At 31.1% G+C, this 25,483-nt stretch overlaps 1 protein-coding gene across 15 annotated transcripts in view; it reads left to right on the top strand.

Annotated features, from left to right (window-relative positions):
- The window catches only part of mtd (TLD domain-containing protein mustard), a 426,229-nt gene that overhangs the window by 311,697 nt on the left and 89,049 nt on the right, over nt 1-25,483 (top strand). For 8 of the 15 annotated variants that reach the window (XM_088226843.1, XM_088226848.1, XM_088226844.1 and 5 more), the window contains 3 exons: nt 5,940-6,005; nt 17,357-17,454; nt 22,276-22,334. In XM_088226843.1, the coding sequence (XP_088082969.1) occupies nt 5,940-6,005; nt 17,357-17,454; nt 22,276-22,334 (223 nt within the window). The remainder of the gene's footprint in view (nt 1-5,939; nt 6,006-17,356; nt 17,455-22,275; nt 22,335-25,483) is intronic. The other 7 variants (XM_088226847.1, XM_088226846.1, XM_088226867.1 and 4 more) reach the window with 1 other exon arrangement.

Raw genomic sequence — 25,483 nt, 5'->3', positions numbered from 1 at the left:
ATAAAATTCAACTAAAAAAAAAAGTAAGTTTTTAAATGTTTAAAGAGTTTTTGGACAAATTTTGTCTAACATTGTGGTCATTATTTATACCTATTCTGTAAAAAAAAAAAACTTTAACGCTTTATTTCTGTAGATTTGTATTTTGGTCTGTTGGACAAAAACGAACTGAAGCGACGACATAACATGAGTTGTCATATATTTTAATACAATCCTGTCGGTTTAAAAAAAAAAAAAAAAATGGAATCGTAAACTTGAAACGGATTTTCTTCCTAATGGGTGATACTTACTCAGCGCTGCGCTGCTTTTAAATACGATGCCGACAGACGTACAAATGTTAAAAATTGGATTAATTGAAATTATTCCTTCGGATTTCGAAATCCCATACTGAAAACGATTTTTTATCTTTTTTTATTTCCCATTATTAGAGTCTTCTACTAAAACATGATAACATTGGCCAAAAACAAGTTACATTAATTTATTATAAACATAAGAACAACATAAACATCAATATGTTTTTGTATAACTATACTATGTTTTTATTGATTATGTTTTTACTACAATTTTACTATGTTTTTATTACATTTTACTAAGTTTTTACTTCATTTTTTACTTTATTTTTCACTTTGTCCTGTATCTTTATAACTGTTTCTATTGATTACTGTTTTATATATTTTTTTGACTGTCTTAGAACGGGGTAAATAACCCTAGTTAGACAGTCAAAGCAACTTTACATAAATTATAATTGTGTCTGTAATATAATGATAATAAATAAAATAAAATAAAATAAATAAAATAGACATGAAAAATATAAGTGCAAGTATAACATAAAACATTAATTAAAATAATTAACATTTAACTAAATGAACAAAATTCCAAGATATATTGAAAGAGGCACTAACAGAAAAAACCTACCAAAAACCTGATCGCGCCTATTTTACAGAAAAGAGAAACTTACAGTTTTATATATAAAGGAAGATAAAACTTAATAACTAGAAAAATCAAATCAAATCAAATTATATCAAAATAATCAAAATAATAACAAACATAATCTTATAATAGTGAGAATTTTGTACAATTTTAAAAAATAAACGCAAAGAAGCAATAATGAAGTTAACGTATTTTTTATAACCCTAGAAATGAAAGAGAAATTTATTTTTTAAAATAAAGAATTAATTTAAACGTATTATTTTAATGAAACAAATATTACAAATCATAAAAATGAACAGTTTGAACCTTAAACATTTATAAACAAAATTGATTAATAAACAATTTGTAATTGTAATAAAATACAACAAAAAAAAAATTCAATAAGAATACACTCGAATATGCTCCTATTTTAAATTTCGAATTCTCATTTTGAAAAATGAGAAAATTCTTTTATTTTCCGCGGGGACAGCAATAATTGCGATTTTAATTTAGCTTCTCTCTTCTTCCGTTTCGCTTCAAAGAATTTTCATGTCACTTCATACTGCTCCAGTTCCTTGTGTGAACTAGGATCGCTCGGAGCTAGGGGTCACCGAGCTTTACTGTATATAAAAATATATTAAATTCTTGGAAATGTAGACATACCTATTTATTTCTCATGTATATATTTTTTACATTTCATAAGATGAACCAAGATGTCTCAAATTATGACATACGGTTTGGCCTAAAAATCATAAAGCTTCTATTTTCTAATAATATTTTTTAGCATTTGAAATGCGGTGGAAAAAATATTGTCATATAAAGGTAAGGTGACCAATCTTACGCTTCAAGTGCCAGTCCAGAAACTATGAAATATTCTAGTGTAAAAACACAATTTTACATAAATATTTTAGCAAATTACAACACAGTTGAATAAAATTTTACAGAACGAAATATAAAAGCCTGGCAACTACGGGGCTTATGACCTGTCATTGGCTGGTTTAGGTGGTCACTTTACACGTTGTGTAACATACGCCGTTCTGCCTATATTTGAACATATTTTATATTTTTATTCGTGTTTTATACATACGTAACATACATATTTTATATTATAATTGAACACATTCCGCCAAGATAGGCAGAATGGTGAATGCCATTAGTATGTAAAGTGGCTATTTAAACCGGCCAATGACAGGTCATAAACCCTGTAGATGCCAAGATTTCTATTTTTCCCTCACCAAAAATATTTATAATCTGTATTGTAATATGTGAATATCATGTAAATATTTCAGGCGTTGCCTATTGTGTAGGTAAATAATTCAATCGATGAATCTCACCCGTATCAATAAAGGTTTCAGCTCTTACATTTACAAACACCCACAGATGGTGAAGAACTGAAGGAATATATAAAATGTTCAAATGTGGGCAGAATGGTGAATGTTACACAGTGTGTAAAGCGGCCACTTAAACCAGCCAATGACAGATCCTAAGCCCTGAAGATGCCTAGACTTATATAGATTTTTCTCTAAAATGTTATTCACCTCTGTTTTAATTTGTTAATATTAACAGCTCTCTAGGGGGTTGAATCCAATCGTAGTCTACAAACATTTGGACAAACTCAAAACGTTGTTGATAAATATTTCATTCCAACCATGTCGGGAATCGAACCTGAGACTTCTTGCGTGGTAGGCATACACGCTAATCATTAGACTACGAGTCAGACAATATGACGAAAAATTTGTCATGTTCTATAGAATTGTAGTGTCCTTAGAAAGGACGTCTTCCTAAATTAAAATTCTTTAAGTTATTAAATTTGTCAGTATGTTATTCGAAAATCAATTTTAAATAGGTAAATATTACTTTTTTTACAATTTTCTATGAAATACTGTCGAGTAAAAAAATTTTTTTTTTGAGCTTATTTGTAGCATAAAAAATATTTTTTAATTTATGATTTTAATTCCCGCGGAAACAGTTCATTGCATTAGCAACGCTCCTAATACGTCACGATTCGATTGAATTTTGAACATTATTTGTGACCGTTTAAATTTAAATAGAACATCGTCACAAATCTTGACGTTACAATTGTCAAGGCCAAACATGTCGCGCTTTTGTGGAGACATTATATTCTTAACAATTTTATTTTAAAACCTATGTATGAAAACATTTATCCACAATATACATATTGATTTTGAAAATGCAATTAATTTTTCCAAATCCATTTCACATATTTTTATCGGTATTCGTTGTATATGATATTATCTTATTTTCGTAGATTTTATTGCAAGCCACAGAAATCTGTCAAAATACCCCAATTAGCATGTCTGATGCATGAATGTTGATATCTTTTGCCTAGATAAAATTTAGACACTTAATCACGTGACCTTTCGTGTTTTGGTTCAAGATAAAAATAATTGGCTTCAACAAAATTTTATTATCTTCCGACTGTGAAAGAGAATTTTATAGCCGACTATGCAAAAGCTCAAAATTGTAAAAAAATCTTAAAGGTATTGCGATAATCAAGAACGACTCTGTACTTTATTTTATCCCAAAAAAATGTAAAACATTTTATTTATATTTTCGTCTTTTATCTTTATCTTGAACTAGTAGCACTTTTTCAATATGATGTTTTGTTGCTATTGTATGAATGCATTTAGAAAACGATGTATGTATTTTTATTTTTAGTTATAAATGTTAGTTTTATAAACTGTTTTATTCAATTTCGAAAAGCTACAACAATAATATTTTTGCAATAATAATAAATATATACTGGATAATAATTTCCAATCAATGCAATAACGGTGGCGTCATCTGCAAAGCAAAAACAAATTTATTCATTATTTAGCGAGCCACTGAAATTATATATATTTTTTTTTTACATATTTCATTCGTGTGTTTTGATTTGAAATGTCCAGTCCGAGTGAGTTTTACAAAGCTTCTGGGTTCTCCTGAAACTAACATCGATGGCAATCTCGGAATTTATATTTGGCCTACTGAAATACTCGCAAAATAATCGCTTTGATTTGCCAAGAGCCAATTAATTAACAGTGAGAAAATAGTCGTATTATTATGCACACTATATTATGTCCTAAATGGAAAAATAGTCAAGCGCCATTTTGGATGGAGGGTTTAAAATTCGCACGAAAATTTAAATTTGAGTATTTATAATTCTAGCTTTGCAACTATCGTTGATGGGAGGAACTCTTTCCTGAAACGATAATCATGTTCTTTAAATATGTACTATTAATTAAATATCATATTAAAACTAGGCCCCGATTTCAATAGGAAGTTAATAGAGTTATCTTCGACAATAATCTAAATCAAAATAATGATCTTCGTAAAATAAAAATTGTTGCGTTTTTATCAAATGGACGGAATGGAATCTTTGAGGTTTTCTAATTTATTTTTAAAATAAGCAGTTGGGTTCTTATGATTTACCCGAATATTTTAATTTTAGTGGTTGTTTTTGACGAGCTGTAAATAACTAACTATTAGAAAATGGTTATCAAGCTGTGGTAGAGGTGTGAACCTCGGACCTTTGATCCGTGAGTCTACGACACTAACCACGGGGAACAAAACAATTATATTTGTTATTTTAATGCAACCTTTTTATCAATTTTGACGAAAGTATAACTATTGTTTAATCCGGCACCGGTAACGTAGAAAAAAGGAACATTTCTACTCGGTACGTTGAATGCTTCAAAAACCCAATATTTTATTATTACAATCTCTTTTTTATTAGCAGTAAATATATTATTTTATTATTCGAAAAACATCGATTTCAGGGTCCGTGTTACAATGGGAAGTAAACAGAGTTATATTCACATATTACAACAGAGATGAAGAACATTTAAGAGAAGGTAATATAGAAGTCTGATGATGTATGCAGGTGAAATAATTCAATTAGACGAATCTCACTCGCATAAATAAAGGTTTCAGCTCTTTAACTTCACAAACATCAACAGATGAAAGAATTGAAGGAATATAGATGTTCAAATATGGGCAGAATGGTGAGTGTTACACAGTGAGTAAAGTGGCTACTTAAACCAGCCATTGACAGGTCATAAGCCCTGTAGATGCCTGGACTTCTATATTACCTTCTCTTAAATGTTCTTCATTTCTATTGTAATATGTTAATATAAACAGCTGCCTAGGGAGTTGAAACCAGTCCATGTCTACAAAAATTTGGACAAACTCAAAATATTGTAGAGTTATATTCGACTGTCTGTAAAGTAAAATCGAAATTTGTGTACGAAAATGTGTATAATTATATGAAAAATTATAGAATCTTTGTCTGTAACCTGTAATTGCATGTTTAGAAAAAAAACTGTATATGTATTCTATTTTTCATACAGAAAATTCAATTTAACTTCACGTTCACTTCTAATTATAATACGGGTCTTTGAATCGATATTTTTCGAATAATAAATTATTAGAAATAAAATAAAAAAAATATTAAAATATTCGGTTAGTCACGCACTCTCTACCGAGTCGGTATGTTATTTTTCTGCGTTACCGGTGCCGGATTAAACAATAGTTATACTCTCTTCAAAATTGATAAAAAGATTGTATTAAAATAACAAATAAAATCGTCTTGTGGTCCCATGGCTAGTGTCGAAGACTCACGGATCAAAGTTCGGAGGTTCGCACCCCGCCCTACCACAGTTTGAAAACTATTTTCTAATAGTGAGTTATTTACAGCTCGTTGGAAACAACCACCAAAATTCAATTTTACGGGTAAATCATATAGACCCAAAAGTTTCTATTAAAAAACTAAATAAATTACAAATCATTTGTTTCCTTTCCGTTCATTTGATGATTAAGTAAGAATTTTTATTTTATCTTTACTTTTTTCAATACAATTGCCCTTACACTGCGTTTCATAATCTTGTGTGTATTTATAATACGAATATAACGTCACTGCGGGTGTAGCTTTTGGATTTTGTGTTCCGATTTGATTTTGTTTTATTTTTTTAGTGTTTTACTAGTTGCATGTGTATGTTGTGCATCACGCTTGTGTTTTCTTGTTCTGCACTCAGGTCCAGGCGTTCTTCCCAACAACTCTCTAGAAGTGATGAGAGCATAACCCAGCAGCCGTACAGGAGGTAAGATCCAACCGAACCGAACATGACCTAATTTTATCTTATTCCCTTCCTCGCCCTGTCTAACCTGACCAAATAAAAAATAAACGAACCCCTTGCCTAACCTCACCAAACTTTACATTATTTAATCATGTACCTAACCTAACCAAACCAGATATTTGATTTTATTAAAATGAACCGCGCTTAGTGTATTTTACATATTAGTTGCTAATAAAATAATATACATATATGTTAGTAGAATTATAAGTAATATATAGCATTAAAAACAAATTAATACAAAACAGTTGTTTACAAATTAAGAAGTGTGAAAATAATAGATACTATTTATTATTTAATAGCATAATTATACATTTTTACAATTTAAAAAAAAAATTCACTTGTTATATTTTTTTACTAAAACTAGAACCCCACCAAGCCACTTTTTGTAGCTTGTTGGTGAAGATTATATTTATACTGACTTAATAATATTATTTACATTTATAAAAACAATGAATAACAGATAAAAATTAACAGCCGGAAAGATCAGAATAAACATGTTTATACAAATAATAATATATAAATTTATTTTTTTAAATACAAGAAAATATATGAAAAATTAAAATATTTACACCTAAGCTACTATTCATATTTAAACTCTCGATCGAGTAGCCACTCTCTTATTTTGCTCTTGTTATAATGTGAGTTGAATTTAAGTTCTTTTGGTAATGAATTAAACATTCTAAGTACCAAATATTTGAGAGTTCTATTTCCATATTTATTACATACTTTTGGTACTACCAAGACTTCAAAAAAGAATTAAGAAGACAATGCATATTAATAAAGAAATTTTAAATTATAAATAACCTTTTCGAATAACACTAAACGATGTTTAAAAAATACATTTATTATTATTTAAAACTATTACTTAGACATATTTCAATCAAACCAAATGTAGACGAATCCCTTGCCTAACCTAACCAACAAACTTTACATCATTTAATCCTCTACCTAACCCAACCGAACCAAATAATTAAAAAACGTTATTCAATTTATTTATTATTTTAGGTAGGTACCAATCAAAATTAAATTAACTTTACAATATTCCCTAACTAACATAACACAACCTTATATTATATCTTAATTATATCCAATCTAACCAAACCTTACACAGAAAATTTTATATATTATGACTAGTAAACAATTAAAAATAAAATCCTATGATAATTACATTGACCCCTTATCATTGGCGATTTGAACATGGTGGCCATTTAATTTATGGATAACTTAGAAGAATTTAATCACATTTTCTTGATATTCGTGAAAGCTTTTTGGATACAAAAGGCGAAAAAATGGTTTCATTTTAGGCAATATCGAAGGCGAATAACAATGTTGAAATCATGCTTTATTATTTTCCATGAATTATTTCTTCCACTTTACGACTTTTTCCTATATTATTCTGCGCGGCGTCAACTTTTTTCATCTCTATTTGTATTAGTACTAAACGAGCACTTAATGAACGAATAGTTTGTGTCGGGATATCAATTCGTCCCTTGTATACATTTCGCCCCTTACACAATCATCCCCTCTATTGGTTCCGGGAAAGTTTTATCCAATTTTCTATCCTATTTCTCTCGTTCTGTCATCTTTTCCCTGCTTAATTATTACCCTCCGCCCCTCCCTTTGCCCTGTCTCGGGTGATAGATGGATTATTCTGCCCCCCCCCCCCATCCCACTCCCGCACTCCGCCACTGTCCTTTGTCGTACACTTCCACAGCTAAATATTACAGAAATTCATTTTTCATCAACTTTTCTTCGATTATAAATGGCTCGCATTTTCTCCTTTACGTAAAAAACGGTTTACTGTAATGCGTTTTTTCTATTTAGAAAGCCGGGCTATGTATCTAACTATCGTTTGGAGAATTTATAATGAACCAGCAGGCAACGCTAGGGAATTTGGCCCTCCGGGCCTTGTTTTATCGGCGCTGTGGGCCTCAGTTTTTTTTTTTTTTACATAAACGTTATAGATTGCCTTTTACATATATTGAACAAATATATGTTTTTTTTTTACATATATACAAAAATATTGACATAGCGAAAAATGAAAAAATTGCATAACTATAGCAATAGTAACAAGTTGGTAAATACACATAAGCAACCAAAAATATTGACTAAATATATAATTACCACCACACCACGGTGGCCTCCGTGGTTTAGCGGTCAAGACACTTGCCTCACTCACGGAAGGTTCCGAGTTCGATTCCCGGTGAGAACACAAAAAAAAATTCATGTGATTTTTCTCAAGCCTGGGTGTTTTGTGATGTAATTTACCACTGTAATTGCCTCCTGGCCTGTTGTGGTGCAAAAAAAAAATAGTAATTAAATATAAAAAAACCAACAAAAAAAACATTTTTGAACATAAATAAATGTTTAAGAATTATATTACCAGAGAAAAAAGAAATCAGACTCATTTGATAACTCTCAAGTCCAGAACCAAATATATCAGCCTTTTTCTCATACTGATTACCATATCTGTGGATCCTAGGGATAGGCGAGTACATGTGATAGTTGGTCCTAGAACTTGCAAAACAAAAAGGAGATCTGTGGCGGGTATGTCTACCAGGTACACAGAAACACACCAACTCCAGCAAATCTAGACAGTCAATGTGATCACTTTATAAAGTAATATCAGGTCAGTTAGAATTCTTCTATGTTTTAAAAGATTTTAGAGTTTTAGTCTCTTCGTGAAGTATTCCTAGAAGTATCGTCCCTTTGGGTCTCACTTTAATTTTATGTTCGGAGTAATCTAAATGTAATGAAGAATAATCCCTCACTTAAAACAATGCTTGTAAGCGATAAAAATTAAACAGAATTGAATTAATAATTTAAAAAGGTCAGCTGTGACTGCCTGTTACTTAACAATTTCAACAGACGAATATGAACCTACAAATTCATGTGCTCGAGTATAAGGGACAGACGCAATCAACAAATTCTAGAGTATTAGCATAATATATATTATTTTAAAAAGGGGGAATTTATTTGTGTGCTAATGCCTCAAGCATTTTACGCTTGACGCATTGGCTACAAAATATTTTACTTCGGGCATTATAGCAAGTAAATAAAATCTTCATCAATTTAATATATGATTACGCTTGAGGCATTGACACTTATAATATAAATATTTTTAGGCTCGAAGCATTGAAGAACTCGAATTACAGATTATTCTATTCGAGTCGGAGTGCTTTACTTGAACTATAGAACTTTACAGTACGAGATCAACAAAATAAAATATGAATCAATCTTCATTTTTCAGGATCTTAAAAAGTATTAATGAAACAACAGACACTGCGCTAGTCATTGACATATTAATACATCGACGCGCCCAATAGAGTAAAATATTTTTAAAAGTAGTGACACAAAAACGTACCCATAGTTAGTAAGTTTAATTATTAACACCAGGGCTGCATTCAACTCATCATGCATATACTACCAAAAATAAGGAGGATACTAATTTTTTATTCATCCAATTTTTTGTTTTAACGTTAACAATCAACATTCGTTTTTGTTAGATCCTAATCAGATTCTTTCCTTAAATTCCTTATAATTTTGACTTATTTATTTATTTTCACTGGATTTTCGGGAGGAAAAAATAATATCACCTCACGTTTATTATATTTTAAAAACGTATTCTTATCGGTGCACCCCTGTAACTAAAAAAACTTCGCAATTGCGCCGCTAGGCGTAGTTTGACGTTTACAAAAAATAATATTGAAATAATAATAATTTTAATATTTGTTTATTGTGTACAAATAATTACCAATGAAAAGTTACACAATCCTTTTACAATGTTTATCCGAAAGGTTTCACGACGCATGCAAGCATTTTGGTTTGGATTCAAAACGTCACGCCTGGCTGGCGGTTGAAAAACGACTAAATCTAAATACGCGTTGGGCATGAGGCATGACTGAGCGTTTGGGCATGAGTTAAGCGTCATCATATTTGAGGGCTCGGGGTATATCTATCATCCGCGGTTCGTCCATAGATTGGATGGAACCAATGCTTCCCTAAAAAGTTAAACTTTAAACAATCAGTATATAATTATTTTTTATTTAATGATATCGGCTATAAGTTAACAAATATTTTAAATGAATACAGCAAATATTTTAAAATTAGTTTGTTATTTTAATCGTAGCGATCTTAGATGGGTTTGAGGTTCATTAATCAACCCTACTTCGCCAAAGAGCCTGGAGCCTATGGGAACTCCTGAAAAACTCTAATAAAAAAATTCTCCAAGCCACTGCAGGATGGATCCATTCACCGTTGTTCGAGCAATGGCGCGATATGCTAAGACCACCATAAGTGCTGCAAATATAAACCTTTATTTTATGTTTATATTTATGTTTATATTTATGTTTATTTTTATATTTATGTTTATTGTTATATTTATGTTTATTGTTGAATTTATGTTTATATTTATATTTATGTTTATGGTTATGTTTATAATTATGTTCATGTTTATATGGTAGAATTGGCTCTGCACTATATAGCCATTTTACTGGAATAAAATAAAATAAATAAAAATATCGACAAACCTACGCGCAACCTTCCGACTGCGCAGCTATGTGCGGACCTGTGTAAAATACACTGCGCTCAGTCTGATTCTGGAATATGGAACTGCACAAGTGTTTGAGTTCCTTTTAGGCGGTCTTCCAGTAATGAATTTCACAAGTCTGCGCATGCGCAGCTCTGAAAATAATTCTAACATACCAATCCCGGTTTATTTTCCATATATTATGACAGTTTTATAACAAATTTAGCACTTTAATCGGTTTACAAGATGGTATTTTAATATTATATTATGAAATATAATTCCTTTATGTCCAAATTATGACAAAAATTGCTTTTTACTTTATTTTAAAGCAATACTTTCAAATTTCTGTGTTTTATTTATTATTTATTTGACACTTTATATACATATACAATAAATATACATATAAGGGCGGGCATATTGCCTTAAGGCAATTTTTTCCTACCTACCCCGTTCAGTTTGAGAAAATTGTAAATACATGGACATATTGAATCTTACAATTTTATACAAAAATTAAAAGCAAAGATTAACAAAAATAAATATATATATATAAAAAAAAAATTACACTATACTATGAAGAGGGGAGAGGGGATGGGAAGGAAGGAAAATGGATAAAGGAACAATTTAAATATTTAGATAGTGACATTTCAATCTTGACTTAAATGTAAATAATGAAGGGGCGTCTCTAACATTAGTGGGTAGATTATTCCACAATCGAGCGGCTACTACTGCGAAAGAGGAGGCAAAAAAATTAGAGCTATGACAGGGTATTAAAAGGGTTCTCTCGTTACTAGAACGAGTGTGTTAGTAGTACCTAGAGACTGTTTCCCTAAACGAAAACCTCACCGCACGCTCCTGATGTCTATGTGTATTAATATGTCAATGGCGCTGGTTGTGTCTATATGTTAGTGTGTATTATAGAGAATAAAAATTAAATGTACACACGCATTATCTTTAATCTTACATGTTGTACGTATTACTCGTATTCGAGTACCACGTTTATTTGTGAACAATGGCTCAAGTGGATGTAGTAATAATTGAAAATAAAACGATTGCGTGCTCATGTTACAAGTTAGTTATGACACCACAACATAGAGGCCCGCAGATAACGATAATTAGTGAAATTAGCCATTAATCTAGAATCTAGACATCATCTTTCTGGCCCATTCTGTTTTCTCCCGCGCCCGCAGAATACGCCATTTTGCAATGCGTAATTTATTTATTTTGTTCATTTTTTTTTCAATTTACATGAGTTCACCATCACCGACGTGTATTTTTACCGTCGTTGTTTAGGATAATTTATATACCGCTAGCCCAAAGCAACAGTGAGATATCTTGTTTCATTAGCACACAGAAGAGATATGTTTGATCAGATCCTGCTTTATAAAATTGTCAATAATAAATTCGATTCCCCGGAACTCATTAATCTACTTGCTTACCGTGTCCCCTCCAGGCCAACTAGACTCTCCGATATTTTCTATATTCGTAAATTTAAAACTAATCATAGGAAACATTCTACACTCCCTCGTATATGTGAAACATTCAACAAAAAATTTAATAGTCTTGATATATTTAACACTCCATACAATATGTACAGAAGAGAATTAATAGGCTTGATTCATGCTCTTCATTCATAATTCGTTTAATCAATAAATCAAATGCAATTTTCCACTCTCACTTTCCTTCAATCATCCTTTACCACTCCTTATCAATTTCCTTCTTTTCCTTTCCACTATCTCCTTGTTTTGTCCATATTTATCTTATTTTAATATATAGTATATTTATTATTTATATAGTTTAAACTTCAAGCCGTCGTCGCTTTATTACAGTATTATTTAGTGAATACATATAATTGGATGGCAGGCTCTATACTATGTATACATTTCATATATATATATATACATTTAACCTGTACATCTGTTTGTATTCGAAATAAATAAAAATAAAAAATAAAATAAAATAAAATCTCTGAAAAACATATTCTGAGATATTCGGACGTTGAGGTGTGCAAAGGGTCTGACTGAATCAAATTATTTGAAGTAGATTATGAATAATTATGTCGGCCTCGTGGTGTAATGGTCAGCGCGTCTGCCTGCCATGCAAGAGGTCTCGGGTTCGACTCCCGACATGGTTGATAATATTGATTTAAAAGGGTGTTTTTTCACTAGAATATTTCTTAGTCCCTGGACTGGTACCTGAAGCGTAAAACTGATCATCTTAATTTAATTTTATGTAACTAAAATGATCGAGGCATGCTGCGTTTGGTGTACCCAATGCAGTTCCATATGCACCATTCGGTGCGGAAAGGGAATGATGATGATGATGAGATTATAAAGACTATATTTTCTCATATGTTAACTATACTTCAAAATACTCTAAACGTTGAACGAAATGGCTACCCGGAAACCGGAAATCTCTCACAATACATAACAACGCTGTTATTGATTGGTTGATTCACGAGAATTTGTGACGTAGTTCAAATTAGTTCATTTTTATTAATTTTTTCATACATTTTCCAGAAGCTTCGCCGTACAATTAAATGCTCTAATTTTTACCGCGTGTAAGAAAACATCTTTTGTATCCGATTTCTCGTAGCACTGAGCTTCCTCATTATTAACTTAAACAATAAATTATCCTTGCAATCTAGGAAAAGTAATAAAAAGGATTTATTGAATGTTACCTAAAACAAAAAAAAGTGGAGAATGCGTCTTTGTTTTGGCACGTCTCAAATGTAGAATCTGAACGAAATTGATATATTTAAAAAAAATATATAAATCTATCGAAATTCTCGATCGCATTATAAGAGATTTAATCTATCCCCGTATTAAAATATTGTACATAATATTCTGTACATTGTGAATGTAACTGTACATTTTTATTGTACAAGGTTCTTTGAACCGTTGATATTTAAATAAATATTTAATAAAAATAAAAAAACATTCTGCCAGAAATGTCCAAATATACGGAAATTGTTTTTTACATGATTAACTGCCAGAAATGCACCATTTCTTTTCAGCATTTATTTTTTTTACAAACGATGGTGTTAAGTTTTCGCGCAAATAATCAGACAGGCACTTTTCGCTTCCGTGTGAAAATTAAAATTGTACAGATTTACAACGTACCCTTCTCAGAAAGGTCGCGAATCTGCAACTCTCATCTAATGTTACCCCCATCAGCGGTCCGAACTCGTCTCTATTACCCCTTTTTGTTAATAAGCAGACGTCCGTTTTGCCCATCGCTGAACTGTAGCGACTTGCCCCGTCCCCTCGCGGGGGATGATGGATTACTCCGGCAGCCTCGGCCCATTGTTGCTCTTACCCCCGTTCTGCTTCCTCACAGTGGCGAACTTTCGTATCTGCTCCTCATTATGATTCCGCCGCCCATTGTGTCACAGTACACTTTGGGTGATTTAAGCAAACATTTATTATGATAGTTTCAGACTGGTAATTCGAGATAGACTCGAGATAACATCAGACATCCCTCTGTCCGAAGGGTATGATAAAACAATTTGTCTGTAAGTTGTTTATTTATTTATACCTCCGCGGGTTTTTACATTTATTAGCAATATATTCAAGTGCAACAGTATGACATAAGTATATAAATGAAGTTAAAAGTACGAATAATAAAAGAAAGACTAAAAGAAACAATTATAAGTTAAAATAAGGAAATGTACCCACATTGTTACAGTAAGATATTAAATACATTTACATAACGATATACAATTTATATATCACAACTAGATAAAATACAGAATAGATTCCTTAAACTTCTGGATCGTAAATCTCTTACATATTTTGACTCGTATGAAGACTCTTCTTCCTTTCATAGTTTAACTTCCCTTACTAAACGTAGAAGCATTTCTGATCTGTCTTTCCTCTTCAAAATTTTAAACAATTTTATCGATAGTCCATATCTCTTGGAGCGTATTTCAATCAATTGTCCCGTAAAGTCAACACTACAAGTTATTTTTTTAAATAATTTATTGCCAACAAAGAAAAATGTTCAAAAATCGTTTATTTATCGTAGCTGCTCCAAATTTAATTTACTTTGTTTTAGATTTAGATATTTTTAATACAAAATTTTATGACTTCAAAAAAATGCTTTTTGAAACACTGTAAAATAAAACATTTGTCAGTGTGTAATAAGTTTATGTTCCTTTAATTATGTTTATTTTATTATAATATCAAAATTTTGAATCGGTCAACTATATTATGAAAATCCCTCTCCTCATTTACTCATCCCTTAACCTTCTTAAGAGCTCTTTTTTTTTCTCTCATGTCTTATATAATATATTATTTTTCTCTTTACTGTATAACATGTTCTCTCATTAAATTTGTAAAAAACTATAACTGGATGTATGTACTATTTTTTATATTCTGTATTCTTATATAACAACTGTTGTTTTTCCTTAATAAATAAAAAAAAATTAAAAAAATACACACACATTCACATGCATATGCATACATACACACACACACATATATATATATATAATGATATATATGTTTATAGTTTATACTCACAAATACACATAAATATATATATTATTATAGAGATACATAAAAATTACGTTAGCTGCAGAGTATTTTGAACAGGTACTTTTATATTTAAATTTGTTGCAACAGAGAGGGAAAACATAATTGAGAAGGGAATATGGAAGTCTAGGCATTTACATGGCTTATGACCTATCATTGGCTGGTTTAAGTGGCCACTTTACACACTGTGTAACATTCACCATTCTGCCCATGTTTAAACATCAACATTTCCTCAACTCTTCCATCCGTCGACTTTTGCGAAGTAAAGGAGCTGAAACCTTTATCACGCGGGTGAGCCAAAAAGCCAAAAAGTGAACCAAATCACCTACTAGGCAACGCCTGAAAACAGTTTTCCAATTTTTATACAACTTTGTAATGGTGAATGTTACACAGTGTTAGAAGTTAGAAGGTTATATTTACTACCCACATTAATATTTTTTCCTTATTCCTTTCCCTAAACTTCTTTATTCTCACCCTTGTGTACTTAAATGTATTAATGTACATATATATGTGTATATATTTTCATGATCGTTTTTGTCCATGTGTAATATACCCGACAATTGTAAGTACAATGTAATAAAAGTGATAAATAACCACTATTGTGTTATTTTTTTTCTTTCCTGAAATGTTGATAAATACTGTGATGTATATTCTCATTCTGTTGACTACAGTTAATATCAATTTGTTAGATATGTTACCCCAAAAGAGCCGTAGAAGTTACATAAATGGAGAAAGTAAGCTATACTTCCAAGTATTGAAATAGCGTATAGCATATCATTGACCGGTTTTCAGTGATCACCATTCTGCGCACAGAAGACTATTCACATTTCTTACTTTAGTTTTGTCCGTTTTGTTTATTGACAAAGTAATATGCGAGATTCTACCACTATAATAAAGCAAACCTCTTTTTATATAGGTGAGATTACCTACCCCAATTGAGGACCGTCTTTTCAAAACAAAAATAAACAAAATTATTAAAGGAATAGTTCCGAGATATTTTCAAAATAAACAAAAAAATAATGAGTTCTTTCATAACTATGCAACAAGAGGATCTAAAAATATATGACTGGAAAAGAAATCAAAAGCAATGTCCCAGAACTGCCGTATGTACAAGGGAATACAACTATTTGAGGAAATGCCAGAAAGCATAAAAAATGAAATAAATGTAAATATATTTAAAATTAAATGTAAAAAGTATATGTGTGAAAAATATTAGGTAGTATATAGTGTAAATAGTGAATATAATTAATGAAAATGTACTTATGAAACAGTTAATATTATAATAGTGATAAATAATGTTAGAAAAAAAATTCCGTTATAATTGCCCATTCATCTACGGGGGGACTAGATCTATACAGGTCGCAGGGACGTTAGGGGGTTTTTTTAGCACTGACCCCCATCTTTTAGAATAAGAATAGCAATATAGCAAATGCGAATATCCTGTATTATTTGTCCGCGACTTTTTACTATTGATTTTTTTTTTTTGTAATAAAAGGATGTTTTTTTGGTGTCAAGACTATTTACTTTTTTTAAACTATTTGTTTTTTCACTTATCTTAAACTTTTTTGTAATTATTTTTGGGTTTAGATCAGAAAACGTTTAATTATTTAACAATATTTAGGTAGAGTAAAATTTTCTTTTCAAAAACAGTAAAACCACCTGTTCATAGGACCAAAAGTCTTTAACAGCTTGCCGCGTAAATTCTGGAAAATAAAAAATCTTATTATGAAAAATAGATTTTGAACCTATCGGAGCGGTGAGCAGAAGATTTGATTGACAATATTTTTCTCCTCTAGCCCTCATCTCTCCACTGCTGGATACAGGCCTGTTACAACTCCTTCCACTCGTCTCTGTCTTGTTCCCTTGTTCCCTTGTCTAGCTATTACTCTTATGTCCAGCCAATAGCCACATTAGGTTAGCCACACGGTTCATGATATCAGCAACTTTAGATCTCCGTCTAATCTCGTCGTTTATGTCTTCTATCTCAAAGACTCACACCAAGCATCTGATCCGAGAATGATATAATTTTTCTGTAATGGTGAATTACAATGTATTGTGCTAAATACCCACTAAACAAAAAAGTTAATATGTTATAAATATGCTAAAAAATAAAGAATTTGCGTTGCCTATATCCTGCTCTCGTCTACGTTCCAATAATTGGCACCTATTATTGCAAATACGTGTTCAATGTTGTGTCTTATTATTAGTGATCCTCCATCCACCTTTGCTAATGTATCTGTTTTCTAAATTTCCAGGTCTAAGAGTCGATCGGTTGACCACGGCTTCGCAGCTCCCTTTGATCTTGATTCGCTTCGCTCCAAAGTCGAGGGCAGATTTGACTCAGTCCAAAAAGGTGAGTTCTTGTTTACAGTCCACACATCTGTGGCATTTAGGTCAAGAGTTACAGGTCACTAAAATTGAGAAAATTAGTTCAGGGGTGGTATCCTAAACCACTCTCGTGGCACGAGAAGGTGGTTTTCTTACAGTTTTCTTAGAGAGTGGTTCCGGATACCACCCCAGTATGCAGTTCTACTCTATAAGGTCTAAGGAGATTGGGTGAAGTGATACAAGTGAAGTGATATGGTCGTAGGTTAGGTAGAAGATTAAATCATGTAAAGTTGAATCAAGTAGAGGATTAAATCACGTCGGCCTCGTGGTGTAATGGTCAGCGCGTTTGCCTACCATCCAAGAGCTCTCGGGTTCGATTCCCGGCATGGTCGATATGAAATATTTATTTAAAAAGGTGTTTTCACACTAGAATATTTCATATAAATTATATACATAAAAACGTAGTGTTTAAAACTGTCTGAAAATGTTGTTAATTATCTCAGTTTATTAAGTCTTCTTTGTTTATTCTCAAATGTAAAAATATTTTTTCAAAATATATTGTTAAGTGTCCTTGACACGGGTAACTCCAGTGAAGTCACATCATTTTTATTTTTAATCATAGTTAATAATGGGAAAAAATATGAATAAATAAATAAAATTAATATTCCCTGGACTGGTACCTGAAGCGTAAGACTGATCATTTTACCTTCATGTAACATTTAAAAAAAAATTAAGATATGCTTCGATTGGTGTACCAATTCAGTGCCCTATGCACCATTAGGTGCGGAAAGGGAATGAAGATGAAGATGATACAGGTTAAGAAAAAAATATTTATTTTAATAATAAAATTTGTTAATGTCTTATAATGAAAAAATTCAATGGAATTTTTTTGTTTTTTTATTTTTTAATAGACTATTAAAGTAAGTTTTTTTTTTTTTTCAATTTTTATATACCCTATTATCAGCGCTGTGATTTTTTAAAGTCCGTAGCTCTCAATATCATGGGTTGATCATTATGAACCAGTAACGTCATTCAAAGTAGTCCGTTTTTATTAAAATGGTTTTTTTTTCGTACATTTTCAGGAAACTTCGCCGTACATTTAATGCTCCAATTTATACCGCGCACAAGAAAACATTTACTGTATCCAATTTCCCGTAGGGCTGAATTTCCTCATTCTAAATTACTATTTGGTAAACAAATACATGTTACTTGTATCAAATTTACCTTGAACAACGTGGAAATGGCAAATATGAGAAGAAACCCCATAAAACTTGTACTGCTTCATTTAATTTTACCTTAAGCATTTAAAGTTTATCTTAAGATAGCATCCAAAACTGTTTGTTAACGAATCAACTCAAGAAGGAACTTAAATGATTCTCTTTCACAATCAGCTAATAGTTATTTTTTAATAAATGATGTTTCAAAGTAATAGATAATATATCTATATAATATAATATATCACGAAGTTACATCGTTTGAGTTGATTTCATGGATGAGAGTTGTTGTATCACACAGAACCATAGAAAAATATTAATTTATAGTATATATTACTTACATTATATTATGTACCTCCTAGGTAGGTACAAATATATGATATTTTTTTATAGCTAACCTGTAAATAAAATCAACATGCGCCACTGTTACAAACCCGGTGTTTTTTTAGCGATAACTAGCGCCATCTCTTGTCGAATATTGCAACTACCAATAAAAAAATATAATAATTCTTGAGCTGTGTTGTGCGATAAACATTTTTCAATGTTTTGTTTAAATAGTACTATTTATAAACTCACTGATAAAATTGAAATGCCGGCATTGGAATGTGTTTGTTTTCAACGGCAATAAATAATATTAGTGATGTGTTAAGGTACCTGCCTTGTTTTGTCAAGATTTTTTTTCTACGTCATACATCTAACCTCTGATATGTCTAGTGACAAAACTAAGTAAATTGTTGAATGAAGTTTGCTTTATTTAGCTTATTTATTATACATACATACATTAACATGCAGCAGTTACTTATTTGTGAAAGATAACAACAATAGATAATATTAATATTAAAAATATGTAATTAAAAACAATATGATTCAATATCATATTTGTATTAATTGCATTGAAAAATACATTTGTGGAGTAATTACTGGAAATTTTATCCTTCTCAATAATTCCACTATGGTCAACAAATGAATCGATCCATGTTGAAGGGCATGAATCGCACTTTTGGTGATTTCGACATTTTTATGTGAGATTATTTAAAAAATACATATCTTTTAGTCCTCATGCAATATCTAACAAAAAGCCTCTACTCTAACACAATTTATTTATTTATACTTTTACATTTTGTATTTTTTTTTTTAATACATAATAATCCCTCACTGGGGTGTCCCGTGCCGAGGTAAACATTTTACAATAAGTATAATGAAACATGCCTTAAATAAGTCATTTAATATAGTTAATATAATAATAAAATAAAAACTTAATTTACCTAATTATCATCGTAAACATAATAAGCAAAATAAACTCAAAGAATCATAAAAAACACAATAAATTCATATAAACTTGCAGACAAAATTTCATAACCCGGAAACAATTTTTTACCTATTTGGCTTGATCCACTCATCCATCCGTGCGCAACCCACCTCCACTATCCATTTCTTAACAGCAATTTCATATTGAGAGAACTTACTTATTGTCCTTATGGATATGGACAATAACTTGTAGAAAATTGTTACAGCGATTTTAGTTCCATGTTAAAAGAAGACTAGTCCATTGACAAGTTCCCTTTTAACATGGAATAGGAATGAAACATTTTATTTAGTGGCAATACTTTATGAGTGTCCTGGCAATACGACAGCTGTCGGTTAAGTAGTTTTACCTTGACAATCCAACGTGATACGCTGCAGAATATTTAAGTCAATTCAACATGTATAAAGAAGAGAATCCGACGAGAAAGCGAGAACAAAATTGTGCTAACCTAGACCATAGAATGTGATCACGATGTCGACGAGATGGTAGAAAATAAATGAGAACTGTAAATCATTCTTACTGTAGGAAGTAGACTTAAAAATAGTGTAACCACCGAATTAATAATAACAATGATAGTCACGGTTTATTAACAAAAAATAACCATTTCTTTATCTACTACATACACACTTAGGTAATAGATTTCTATAGATCATCTCTAGTCTGTCTAACTAGGAACAACCTATTTTAAGGCAGACATTTTTATGCGAAATAAACAATAACATGACTAACAAATTACAACAGGGATGGAGAATACCTTAAATAAGGGAAAATGGAAGTCAAGGCATTTACAGGGCTTATGACCTGTCATTGGCTGGTTTAAGTGGCCACTTTACACACTGTGTAACATTCACCATTTTGCCTATGTTTGAACATCCATATTTCTTCAATTCTTCCATTTGTTGATTTTAGTGAAGTTAAAGGGCTGAAACCTTAGACAAAATTCTGGATTTCACCCCCTCGGGTGTCATTAAGATTAACTTAATCTTGATGTTAATCTTAATGACTCCCGAGGGGGTGAAATCCAGTCTTTTGTCTACGAACATTTGGATAAACTCAAATATTGTAATGAAACCAACTGGTCCAAGAAGAAGTTTAAAAATTGAACAATTGTTTTCAGGCGTTGCCTAGTATGTGAAATAATTCAGTCAAATGAATCTATTTACAACAATAAAGGTTTCAGCTCTTTAACTTCACTAAAATCAACAAATGGAAGAATTGAAGAAATATGGATGTTCAAACATAGGCAAAATGGTGAATGTTACACAGTGTGTAAAGTGGCCACTTAAACCAGCCAATGATAGGTCATAAGCCCTGTAAATGCCTTGACTTCCGTATTTCCTTATTTAAGGTATTCTCCATCCCTGTTGTAATTTGTTAATCTGAATGACTCCCGAGGGGATGAAATCCAGTCTTTTGTCTACGAACATTTGGACAAACTCAAATATTCTAATAACATGACTACCTACTAGTTAATTTATTTTACAGTTATACAATATTAATTTATACCATTTATTTTTTAAGAATGTTTTTAAGTTAATTTTCCGATTTTTCTCTACCTTAACCCAGTAACCAATTTTTTACAAATTTATTTAATTGAATCTGGGTCATGGTTTTGCAATGTTCAGGTAACATATTAAATATTTTAGGGCCCAGAAAACTTAAATTTCTTTGCCCGAATTCAAAGTTTGTGGTAGACCCCATAAACCCCTCCTCTAGTTTGACTTCTGGTAGTGTGGGAGTGTTCCTTTTGGGATTTTGTAATAATTTGCTCTCACAAACATTATAATTCTAAAAATATATAATTGCCTTATATCTATGATCCTTAATTCCTCAAATAACTTGACGCTGGGGTACCTGAAGGGCTTTTTTAAAATTATTTATATTATTGATGTTTTAGCAGATTCAAATGTGGCATTTGCAGTGGTCGTTTTTGGTATTATCTATTTTAGAATGACAGTGTTGACATTTAAATCATAATGCTGAATGTCATTGTGGTATTTTTTAATAAACTTTTGTGCAAGTATTGTATTAAAATAGTATAGAATTAAGCTACGTACATCGCGTGATTAATAATAATCATTGTTGTCTGAGTTGATTGTCACAGAAAAAATATAAATTTGTAATTATATCACTTACATATTATGTACTCATAGGTAGGTACAAATTAATTATCATTTTTTGTAGATTACCTATAAAATAAATCACGGCTCGCCACTGGTGCTGCCCCGCGACATGCAGATGCTGTCAGGATACATCATGTCGGTTTTCCACTCTACTACACAGTTTGTGTTATGTTTTATTTAATAATTTATTTATTGATTTTCAGATGAAGAGGAAGCAGTCAAAAGGATTCCTGTACCACCTATCAAAACTACTTCTTACAATGTAAGTAATTTACTTTTTTTAAATTCTCATCACCGTCATCAAACACTAATCCGCATCTGTGGGTGCATAGGGCACTGCTTTTGAAAATGACTGCAAAACACCATGAATTGTCAGAAAACGAACGCCTAGATACACAGATAATGTGGCTATATTCTGACCTATTTTATAAAGATTTTTAAAAGATAGAAGACATTTAACATAAAAGGAAAATGTCAGAAAAATGTATGTGATTTAAAATGCTTGTATTTTTTTTCAAAAACAAAAAATCAAAATTTGGCCACGGCCACTTTTATGTTAAATGCAGTCTTTAAATTATTATGACAAATTTTTGTTCAATACTTAGTCTCTATTGAGATCCCAGATACCTAAGTTAAGTCTAAATTTGAAATGGCGTAATCTGCCGGTCTAAAAGTAATTATATTTTAGTTACATACAACTTTTAAGTATATTTTTAAACAGAAATACCTGTAAAACATGTTGTTTTTATCTTTTTTTTTGTTTTTTTTTTCATTGCCCGATTAAAAAAAACATTCGTTTTAAAATGGAAAAATCGTATGCTTTCCTAATTTTGCGTTCGTTTTTCCCGACTACAGCTTTAATGCCAATCTGTTAGAGCTTTCATAGGCCTGTTGATAGGCTTAAAAAAAAACTAGGGATGGGACGTGGAATGAATATAATGGTGATGACTTAGCTATTGTTTACTAGTATTTTATATAAATCTAGTACAAACTCCGTAGGTATCTATGTATTAACAAAAATTTTCAGTGTTTTTGTGCCAATAAAAGTAATCTACATAATTATTCACTTCAATTTCGGCAATTGATATTTTTCTCTGTTTTATTACTAATATTGTACTTATGTTAATGTGTTTGTCGAATGCAATTCAATCTATTTATTTATGTATTCTTACTGTAAACAAATGCATCGAGACTGCGAATTCTTCGTGAATTATTCATGACATTTTAAAAATTCGACTGCAGTTTTGTTGTGTTTAAAGTGTATTGTTTTCTATTCCTGTATCATGGGTGGTTAAAGATTTGCCACTGCGGGCGACCTGCTTTTGAAATTTTTGACGGTGGTCTACTTACAATGAAAGTAGTAATTTAACGCTAAAAATAATTTTTAATTAAATAAAAACATAGGTAAATACCTTAGACTAATAATTCGCTCCCACTTAAAGAGAAGCCCTTTATTTTATTTTTTATTTTTTATTTATTTAACTTTCTGTACATTATGTTAATTGTACGTTGGCGGGCTTATTACCAAATGGCAATTTCTTCCAACCAACCAATAAAATAAAAGTTTCATTTTTATCATTCAAGTTAAAACATATTCAATAGAAAATAAAGATAAAAAAGCTTAAGATATTTAAAAATAGAATTAAATGTATTTGTGTATAAATTACCTTATTTTTTTATTTTAATTTCAATTTTAATTACCATTACTGAATGGGAAACACGAAAAAAGAGGAAAGATGAAAGGAGGAGAGATTAAGGAAGAGAAAGGAGATGTTTCTTCAGACGTGATTTAAGCGGGCATGGCACTTTAGTTATATTGCACTGAACAAATGTGTTCAAACTTTTTTGGTTTGGTTTTTAATTTAAAAACAAACGTGTAACAGACGATTTCGGTTTGCGCTTGCAATTATTGACCTGCGTACCTACGGCCCGTTTTTTTATTTTTTTTATTTTTTTATATGGGGAGATGCTTTATTATATACCTTGCTTATAATATACCAGGTTTATATATAAAAAGGTGGATTTTTCTGCAATTTAATTTCTTTAAATGTATCTAAACTGTTAGGATCAGGAGGGATATACTTATGTGGACCAATCGGGAACTTCTCAGCATTTGCTCATGTGGAGAGGAAACCACTTAAAACTCTTCAGGAGAAGCCGGCCTGTTGGCAGTAGTCAACAGGCCTTCCGTTCCACTAGAAGAGTGTTCGGCATTTTCTTCCCTACTTTGGTTTATTTTACCAATTGCCTGCACTATATTGACCATGTATGATACTACCTCTCGTGTGAGTTCTTTATTACCTATCACCGATGGGATGTTGCGTAGATCCTTACCCAGGCTTCTGCATCGTGCCTCCAGCTGTTGCCTTTGAAAGCTGAAAAAGGGGCAATGCAACAGGTGAGGAACATCTTGAGGAGTTTCATCGTCGCATGGGCAGCTGTCTATCTCGGGGAGCTTGAATTGGCTTGAATCGGCCCGTTGTATTGCTGAAAATCGTAGCTAACTTCGTAGTTGATAATCATAGAATGGGTTTTATCCGTATGGGTGACTATTAGCCGATGGCGTATTATTACTTCAAGGATAATACCAATACCGATTCAATATCAAACAATTTTAATAACATCAATATAATTTATTTATTTTTAGATTACAGAATACCGGGAATGAATATGCATCATATTTTGATATATTTAGTTTATCTCTGCCTAACTTAAAAATTAAGCGACCAACATATTTTTATCAAAAAGAGCAAATCAACTTCAGGAGATTGGGTTAGAATAGTTATTATTTGATTGATTAATGTGTTTTGTTATTTTATATTTACTTTAAAATATGTATATATTTCAAGTTATTTAAAATATATATTATACGAGTATATTAATATATCATACTTTAGTTTTTTATATTTTTATTTTTAAGCTCTCTTTAAACCACATATATGTAAATGGCAGAAATGCCGTATATAAATAAATAAATAAATAATGATAACTTCGCACAAACATAAACATAGGATGTAAATAAAACAAAATGGTGTTTTAATTTAGTTTTATTAACGTAATTATTATGCTTATTGTTTATTAGCTTCACAATTCGTAAATATTGACTATTTATTTAGTATCAGACGGCGCGCTGGAAACATGACATATTTTCAGCAAACTTATCATAATTTAGCTCGTGGCTACTTATAGCTATTCGTAAACATGCTGCCAAACAGTCATCTGTCAAACGGGAGCGTTGTTTTGTTTTGATTACAATCATTGTAGAAAATGTAGATTCGCAGAGGAAATTGATTTTTAAAAAGGCGGCGGGCAATTGGGAATGAAAACGCGGTCGGCGCTTTGGCCACCCATGCTGTAGAATATAAGATTTGGCAAGAATGCAATTTGAGCCTTGACTCTGAAAATGTTGTT

The sequence above is a fragment of the Micrasema longulum genome, unplaced genomic scaffold (genome assembly GCF_059751315.1).
Source record: "Micrasema longulum isolate JH-2025_06_02 unplaced genomic scaffold, ASM5975131v1 h1tg000469l, whole genome shotgun sequence".
NCBI lineage: Eukaryota > Metazoa > Arthropoda > Insecta > Trichoptera > Brachycentridae > Micrasema > Micrasema longulum.
The sequence above is the reverse complement of the archived record's forward strand: the minus strand, read 5'-3'. Positions and strand labels throughout refer to the sequence as shown.